The following is a 9,386-nucleotide window of genomic DNA, read 5'->3' on the forward strand; positions in this document are numbered from 1 at the left end:
TACTATTCTGAATCGAGAGAACAAATTTCAGTGGTACTGTAAATTTCACTGAAATCACATTCACTTTTAATGTCCCCCTAAGGACCCCTAGGATAAAGTCTTACCAAATAGGGGTCAATGGATTTATGTCTTTGTAATTAGGCTTCATAAAGGCCTATGGGAAGTGCACAGCCACAATACAATCCAGTTATATAGTGACACAAAAATGTTCCCAAATTATGAAAAAAAATCCCCAAAAAACACCAAAGCTTACTTGGTCTTACATTATCAGTTGCATGTATTATTGATGGATAATGTATTTGTTCTGCAAATTAAAACGTGTTTTACAGATTTTGGGTGCTCTCCACATTTGCCTCTTCCTTACTTTTGTCCACGGCAACCATCACAGGTTATACAGCCTCCCTGTACGTTACTGTCATCCAATAAAGTCTTAAACATCCAAGTCAGAGTCAATGTCTGTGACAGACAGCAGAGTGTCTCCATGCACCTCTGCAGTCCTGTGAGGGCTGCACACTCCTCCGCTCAGGGCATGAGCACTGTCTGGACACATCCTGTGGAGCTGCAATCTACACAGGGAGGTAACAAGTTGGAGATTGTGTGTTACAGATCAGACACTCAAACTACGAATGAGAATACATTTGAATTCAAATTGATATCAGAGATTAAACAAATAAAAGATTAAAAATACACTATTGCTTCAGCACTTAGAATATTGACATATTCTGAAAATTCCAAAGTCATTTCAAATGCTATGATGTCATGTTAAAAATAACTAAATAATAGAAATAAACATTATTACTTAATATAACTATAACATTGTTTTATCATTTAGTCTTTTAAATGAAACATGCTAAAATGATGACAGTATAAATAAATAATAATTATTAACATTTCAGACTCAAATTGATGGTGGAATTTCAGCCAAATTTCTATTGACATATTATTAACTTTAATTCAATGTAATTGTCGGAGCAAAAGAAATAAAATCTCAACTATGTCAAAATATTCAATAGTATTCAATGTGTACATGCCATACAGATGTGGCACCAAAAATACTCATGTGGGCATAACCCTTGCACGCGCGCGCGCGCGCACACACACACGCGCGCGCGCGCGCGCACACACACACACACACACACACACACACACACACACACAAACTGACTCTGAGGAAGATGATGGTGAGAGGAAACAAAGACGCAAACAGTGATGGATGAACCTACAAGTTGTTGCTCGCAGAGACGTAACAAGAGTGAGTGAGTGTGTGTGTGAGTGCAGGTTGCTGACCTGTTCTTAGCAGCTGCCGCTCGATCTCTTTGTCTCCGGTTTTTGAACCAATTCCCAACCTGGGTCGGTGTCAGTCCGGTCGCGTGCGCCAGTTCCCGCTTCTTCCCCGGGTTCGGGTAGGGGTCCTGAAGGTACCACTCCCGCAGCAGCCCCCGCGTGCGCTCTTTGAAGCAGTGCGTCTTCTGCTCTCCGTCCCAGATGGTCCTCGGTAACGGGAACTTCTTCCTTACGCGGTACTTGTCCACCGGTCCGAGCGGCCTGCCCCGGAGCTTCTCCGCCTCCCGGTAATGCGCTTCCAGCCACATCGCCTGGAGTTTCCCATGAGAGGCCCGCGTAAAGTGGTGCGTCTCCAGAATGTGATAAAGTTCGCGGAAACTCCCGGTGTGATAGGCGACCACGGCGCGAGCGCGCTGCACGGATTCGTGCTCGGAGATCGAATCCCGGCCGTCCGTGGCCACCGGGAGAGACCAGAGGAAGCGGGCCAGACGGTCGATGTCTCCGGTCTCCTCCAGAGTCTCGCACACGGTGGCGATCTGCGCCGCCGAGAAACAGAGTCCCGGGAGAGCCAAGGGTGGACACGCGGCGGGGGGCTCGTCCGGGGACCGGGAGCGGGGGAGGATGGGGGGCCCGTCCGGGAAGTGAGGCAGGAGGAGACGGGAAGCTGAGAAGAAGTCGAGCGGCGATCTGAACACCATCTGGATAACTGTGTCGGACCCGACAGATGAAGAAGCGTTCCAGGAAGCCCTTTGACAGAAAGCTGCCGGGGTTTGACTCTTTAGCCCACCTGGGTGTCAGGGAGGGACTGTGACTCTCAATCCTCATTGGACAACCTGTAACTGATGCAGGGTTGCCATGGCAGCAGTGTCAATCATCCACGGCATAGGCATTGTCTCCCGCCTTTTACGCACAGAGCGGAGCGCACACTCAACATCTGCCTGCACGGAATCCCTCCTGCAAGTGCTTGGCTATAGTTCAGCAAGCAGCATAGAAAAGCATACAATGGGCAGACTTTGAAATGAATTAATAAAAAATAAACAATATAACGCAAGGATCAGGTGATTTAACTTCCCTGGCGGGCACAGAAAGGACGCATGAGACTCAATAAACGTGCATAAACACAACATCACTGCTATTCAAACGGATGTCATCAGCTTGGAGGTTCGGCCACTAAGCTGCTTGCATCATTAATATCAGTAATGTCGGCTGAACCTGGTGTGTGTGGTGTGAAATCTCACCCAGAGGTGAAAGCGTATGTTTCTCTAAGTGGTGTACCGCCATTGTAATCACTTTCTATTCTGTAATATCCATCAATTCAGTGTTAAGCTGTGTCCCATTGGATTAGCATGAGGCCCATTCAGGCTCCTGACATTAGTCTGATAGAAGAGCATATTCAATCAACATCAACACACTTTGGTTGCACTTAGACATATAATTTGGAATATGGCGGTTTGTGTGTGTGTCTATGTGTGTGTGTGTGTGTGTGTGTGTGTGTGTGTGTGTGTGTGTGTGTGTGTCAGAGAGGCCAAAGCTCGAATGAAAGGTCAAAGTAACAGTTAAGGGAATATTGAGACTTTTGGGACTCCCAAAGATCCCAATTTTAATGTACACATTCATGCACATGCCCCTTAAACTGCACTATCAACACATGCAATTTAGTCCAAATCCACATATGAAGTCGCTCCACACCTCACATCTGCTGCACACTGACAAAATGTGAAATATGTAGCCAAGACGACCAAATGTTGATAAGTCTTTTGAACACTGTGATGTCAAGGTAATGACAGTATGTGGCTTTGAATTAGAAATAAAGAACTCAGAGGTGTATTCAGGCTTGGTGGAGGTGTGTGTCCTCTGTGTGTGTCCTCTTCTACAGATGTGTTCACGGGCATGAAAAGGGGGCTCGTATCTTCAGAAGGGGGCAACACCTGTTACATTTCATTATACGCAAGGTGGTTATGTGTTAAATTTTCACTCTCTCTCTCTCTCTCCCCGTCAATCGCAGCAAAGAGAAGCTCTACTTGAGATGCTCGAGGTGTGCGGAGAAACACAGTGTTCGGTTTCAGGCTTGTACTCTGTTGTGAGGCGGAGGACAATTGTAACACACAACTCTCTCTATGTGAGTGACGGTCATGGCCAGAGCTCCTCCACGCTGAAAAGACAGATCAGTGCGGGGATGACACTCAAGGCACACTCAGGAAAACACTCCGTTCTCTCCATCTTAGGTGGATGTGTGTGTGTGTGTCTGTGTGTGTCGGTGTGTGTCTAAGGGGGAGGGTGGTGTTCTAAGGAAGACAATTAAGTTAATTCAGCTACATCTCCTTTCAGCCACAGGACAATTGGTGAGGAGGGGAAAGCAGAAAGTGGGTGGGTGATGCATTCATGGTGGCTGGATGAACACAGTGAGGACATGAAGTGAAGCCCCTAAACGTCTCCTCATCCCCTGTAAACAAAAGCTCTGCTCCTAATTAACCCCTCCACTGACCTCCACTACTTAACATCGACCCCCTAAGCCCTGAAACTTTAACCCTGTCACCCCAATCCTTCCTCATCTCAGGGATGAGACCCTGCATCCTCCTAACCCCCCTCTCCTTAACCAGTCTGCTTAAGTGTATACACGCACACGCACACGCACACACACACACACACACACACACACACACACACACACACACACGCACACACACAAAACCGAAGTCCTCGTTAAGCCCCTAATCACTTCCTGAGTCTCTGTTGTGCTTTTGTGCTCTTGCAGAGCTCCAGGAGAGTTTTAGTGGACAATGGTGCCAGGGGAAAGCACGGCTGGGGTGGGGTGAGGTGGGGCGGGGCGGGGTCGGGTATAGAGTGAAGCAGGAATGAAGAGGATGGAATGAGGACGGAGAGAGAGAAAGAGAGAGAGTGTGTGTGTGTGTGAATCTGAGCTCTCACATAGATAAGCAAAGCAGCACTTACTCTCTGTGCTCTACTACTTAATTGTAAAACTCTCAGTCACCTGTGGAACTACGGCACCCAGGTGTGTGTGTGTGTTTGTATGTGTGTGTGTTAGGGGTTACATCACGCGACAAGTGAACCCTGTGGGCAGCAGTTGACAAGCCACGGAAATTCAACGTTGGTCAGCATTCAGTGATGTTTCAGTCATAATAGTTGGACAATATTGTTTCATATCATAGATTATTGATCTTTGTGATGTGGTTGTGTGACTCAAAAGCTCAAATACTTTGCTGAGAGTATGGAAGCTTATATGGAAGTAAGTGTTAATGTAACCTGCTTCATATGTGTGAGAAACAGAGAAATCAATACCAAAGAAGAATTAATAATAACAAATAGAATAATAATAATAGGAACAATAGTATTAGTAATAGGCATCTAAATTTGACGTCTTTTATAGCCTCACAAAATTATTTTCATAAACAGGTGAATTTCTGGAATGAAAACATTGCAACAGGCCAACTAATATGTCCATTACATCATCGAGTATCTTAAATCCATTACAAGTCAATCAGTTGTTTAATCAACTTGGAAAATCAGGAAAAAGATTAGGTATGACTTTAAATATAAACTTAAAAGTAAGAGTTACATAAGTGAGTTCAGCTTCGTTAGTATCATTTTAATTAACACCATCAGGATTTGACAAAAACTGGGTATAAGAAGCCGGCCTAAGTGTGTGTGTGTGTGTGTGTGTGTGTGTGTGTGTGTGTGTGTGTGTGTGTGTGGCCGACTGCAAACGTGGACAGATGGACGTGGCGTTGCATTACGTTGTGTGTGCATGGCCTGTGTGTGTGGTCACTAAGGGTGACCCCGTCTTGACCCTTTTCACAGAAAGCTGAGGAGGGCAGGTAACCACGTAACTGTACCTGAGCAACTAATCCTGCACCCTGATTGGACTGCAACCCAATACTTCAAGTTAAGCCAGCCGTTTTATTGGTGGGCGTCGGATCCAGCTGTGTGTGTGGTGAAACAGCTGGAGAAGAGATGGAGAGAAGGATTTTGCACATACACACATACACACACACACACACACACACAGTATATGTATTTAGATCACTGACATAGAATCTCACACATGCAAGGATTAACAAGCAGAATCTAAATTTGTTATGTTTCAATAATAAACCGTCCTAAAGAGCTCAGGATCTGTCTCTATAACTATTTAATGTACTTCTAAACTGTGACATATTTGTGGTTGTTGCATGTTTCCATCCTTAATTCTTACTGTACAGGAATCCCATTAACATAACCTGGTCCACACCAATACTTTAGTTTACCAAACCTAGATTCTGAGACGGTTCCAAATCAAATTCACCTATTAACCGAATTTTGATGTGTTACTTTTGAAGAAATTGTCAAACCCCTTGAAAAAAATGCCATATCTTGCAATGTTTAGCAATAATTAAAAAAGAAAACCTGCTCAAACTGCCCCTGGATCCAGATCGGCTCCCAAAATTTAATGGGTTCTTCCCGGGGCCATGCCTCAACCTTCCACCAAGTTTCATCAGAATCCATTCGAAACTTTCGGAGTAATCCTGCAAACAAACCAAAACCAAACCAAAACCGACCGACCGAGAGACACAAGTGAAGACATCTGACACCTTAATGACACAGACAAGATAATTACATCATCGGATTCAGAATTCCTCTGTTCCTCAAAAGCATTCAGACTACAGGTTAGGATAACTGGGCCAGATGTGAAGGCGCTAATTACGTCGTTATCTTGTGTGTTGATAGTGTCGTCTCAGCACATCGGATGCTTTTAATTAACAAGAGTGTAAGAAACAAACACCAGCAGCCAAAAATACAAACAGCTGGAGGCAGAAATATGTCTGGCTGTCATGTTTTCCACCCCTGACAGAATCATATGTCTGATGGATGAACATACACACACACGCGCGCACACACACGAACACACACACACACCTATGTCAGATTCAATACACACAAAGTGAATGATATATGGCTACAAAGAAATCAAAATTAAGCAAACAAGTCCGATCCAAGGCAGATAATTCGACTAATTCTTCATCTTCTCCGTTCGAATCGTGACAGAAGAAGTGCTCAGATATTATCTTGTCATTTTGAAATTCTTCTTAATTAAAAGTGAGTAAGTTAACAGACTTAAATTATACAAATTAGAAGGAAATCCCCCCCTGAAATTATTCCTATATCTGGTTACATTAAAGCATCAAACCTGAAAATCCCCTTAAATTGGATACAAAAGGTTTCTATATCTGCCTGTGTGAAATGTTGAACTTGTTTCAGCAAATTTAGAGTAACTTAGAATATAATTTATGGAAGGAAATAATGAAATCAAGACCAAAACGTTAAGATAATACAGAATTGTTGATATTAAAAAAGCCCTGAAAACACTTGTAATATTCCATCAAGACAAAACGTAAGAACAGACATATTCTTATACTCTAACACAGTCAAGGTAAATGTTTATTATTAATGTGTAAAATGCCTAATAACTACAGCCATCAAATAAATATAAAGGAGTACTATAGAGGGAGCAAGTAGGACAAAAAGGGAAGTGGAAATACATTCAACTTCTACAGTCCAGAAAATTGAGAAAATGTTAAATGCTGGAAGAGCTGCTCGTATTTATCATTACCCATCAAATTGAATATTTAAAATGAGCCTTGATTTAAGTAGATTCTGTACGAAATGTGGGAGAGCCTAAAAGGAGAGAGAGAGAAGTGATAAAATGAGTGAAAAGAGGAGAGAGGAGGCAAACAGAGGAGGATCAGATAGGATGAAGGGAAGGAGGAGAGAGTTGGTGAGGGAGGGGACGAGGGGGGGGACGAGGTGAGGGAGAGGGGGGTCTGTCCTGTCTGGTGTGGTTCGGGGTAATCTGCTCTAATCTGATGCGTGTTAACCTATCTGAGCAGCAAGATTCAGATTATCCCTCTAACAATGGCCGCCAGTTCATCTGCTAAATTACTCCACTCAAAATCATATGCTAAAGACACACACATATGCAGTGATGCAGCGCACACACACACACACACACACACACACACACACACATCCTGACCCAGAGACACACACCCACACACACACACACATTGAGGCCATCAGCATATTATAAACCGCAACGCGCTTGGAAGATTGCACACATTTGGAGCAATCAAATCATGTATGAAGGAGAAGATTTGTGTTTGAAATGTGATTCTGTTGTTTGTGGACACCCAAGGTTACAGCCACCAGTGCAAAATCCTTCGCTGTGAAAAGACAGTGGGTGGGAACTGAATGTGGGTGAAAAAAAAAGAGAAGGAGGCCGAGAGGAGGAAGACGGAGGAGGCAGAGGAGGACGGGAAGGAAGATGCCGCGCACAAAAGCGGCCCCGGTTGGTTTCCTATTGGCAGATCTTCGGCGTGTGCAGGTTCAACGCATCAGTTGACCTTGAGGTAACACACAAGTCCTTCCGCACTCCTTCAGGAGGTAACATGATGTAGAAACAGGAACATATATACAGTTCTCTATATGTAACAGTGTCACCAACCAGGCCTCTATATGGTGTGTGTGTGTGTGTGTATGTGTCTGCTTGTGTGTGTGTGAGGCAGCCTCCGCTCTTTGTGTGTGTACATAAAAGAGCTTCATATACTGCCAGAGCTCCAAGGTTGTCACGGAGCTCGCCATCAATTCACGGAAGTTCAGAGAGAGAGAGAGAGAGAGAGAGAGAGAGAGAGAGAGAGAGAGAGAGAGAGAGAGAAGGGAGAAAAGAATGAAGAGAATGAAAAGAGAGCAGAAATGTGGATGTTAAACAGAGAGGGCGAGTGCCACCCTGTCTCATTTCACACAGCCATGGAAAAGCACTAAGTTAAAAAAAAAAAGCACTCATTATCATTGCATATTGGTGGAGAAAGGAAAGGGAAAGAAGAAGAAAGATGGCAACAAGTACAGAAAGGAATCCGGATCCAAGAATCAAAATTCCTGGGATTTTCGAAATCTACTCGGGTGGGATGAGAGGGGGCCCTCCAAAATGCTAGAGCCGGCCCTGCTTAGAGGAGCTTCAGTGATAGGATGCACTGTTTACCCAGCCATCACCAAATTAAATTCACCCCCTTTAACCCCAACACACACACACACACACACACACACACACACACGGTCGGATCAGTCATTCACACATACACACATGCTCCGCGTCCCCATAATCCGACTCCAGATTGAGAACACCTTTAAGATACCATGTGATTATGATTAGGGATTATGATCAAATTATGATAGAGTGACAGATTAGACCGGGGTCGGTGTGTGTGTGTATGTGTGTGTGTGTTTGTTCAGGGGCATATGGCTGTGTCGGCTTAGCGCATACACCACTCATTTAACGACAATTAATTCCCTTTTCGGAGAGAGTTGTTTTGATCATTTAAGAGACATAGAATTAGAAATAAAAGACTGCGAACAGATATTTCCACCTTTCTTCTCTTATTTACTGTATAGTATTATACAGGCATTGACTGAATACTTTGAATACACACTTTACTACTTGCTAACTACGTTTTTTTGGATTTACTTATGTAGTTACTTTAGTTTCCTATTGATCTCCACTGATATTCAAACTGCATGAAGGCTTCTCTGGCAGTAGGGGGCGCTGGTGGCAACTCCAGGGTTACCTCATGTTGCTGCTAAAGAGTACATTCCTGTCTGCCGGGGCCTGGAATGTTCCGGACAGCTCTAGAAGCCTGAGTTCATAGTAAGAACAGCGCCCTCTACAGCCACAAGAGTCTAATTGCAAGTGCTGCCCCTGACAAGCAATGAGCTGAATCTTTCCCTGTTGATGTCTGACGCTTTTATATTCTGTCCTCCACTGTGAGGTCAAAGGTCAGCATCTATAACGGCATACCTGGAGCTGGCAGGAACCTTGGCGTCTTGGTTGAAGGAGACTGTACGTGACTAGACTTCTGGAACATCATTTGTTCCATAGAGCTACAGGAGAAACAAACTAGGGCAGAGACAAACAAAAACGGTTGTGAACGGAAATGGAAATTACGTAGGTTGGTACTTTCAAATGTGTTTTTTTTCTGTCAGTTCTATCAGGCAGGCGGTGGCGGCTTACAGGTCTGCAATGACACAAACAAATGAAAACAGATGGCGACCAG

At 44.2% G+C, this 9,386-nt stretch overlaps 1 protein-coding gene across 2 annotated transcripts; it reads right to left on the bottom strand.

Annotated features, from left to right (window-relative positions):
• On the bottom strand, window positions 1–2,044 carry six3b (SIX homeobox 3b). 2 transcript variants are annotated; one of them, XM_076143611.1, is made up of 2 exons: window positions 1,288–2,044; window positions 1–566 (listed from the first exon to the last, which is right to left on the bottom strand). In XM_076143611.1, the coding sequence occupies exons 1-2, from the start codon at window positions 1,980–1,982 to the stop codon at window positions 431–433; spliced, it is 831 nt and encodes a 276-aa protein (XP_075999726.1). In that variant the 5' UTR covers window positions 1,983–2,044; the 3' UTR covers window positions 1–430. The 2 variants fall into 2 exon arrangements, with proteins under 2 accessions (XP_075999726.1, XP_075999727.1); XM_076143612.1 differs by having other exon boundaries at window positions 1–497; window positions 1,249–2,044.
• Between the last annotated feature and the right edge of the window lie 7,342 nt (window positions 2,045–9,386).

This window comes from Genypterus blacodes, unplaced genomic scaffold (assembly GCF_046128005.1).
Source record: "Genypterus blacodes isolate CSIRO-AG114 ecotype Tasmania unplaced genomic scaffold, CSIRO-AGI_Gbla_v1 ptg000026l_1, whole genome shotgun sequence".
Lineage (NCBI taxonomy): Eukaryota > Metazoa > Chordata > Actinopteri > Ophidiiformes > Ophidiidae > Genypterus > Genypterus blacodes.

Bases quoted from the DNA above. Each gene is read 5' to 3' on its own strand.
- six3b (XM_076143611.1), bottom strand. From the start codon at position 1,982: ATGGTGTTCAGATCGCCGCTCGACTTCTTCTCAGCTTCCCGTCTCCTC. The intron at 567-1,287 runs GTCAGCAACCTG...CTCCCTGTGTAG, and splicing joins GCGGCAGCTGCTAAGAACAG to ATTGCAGCTCCACAGGATGT.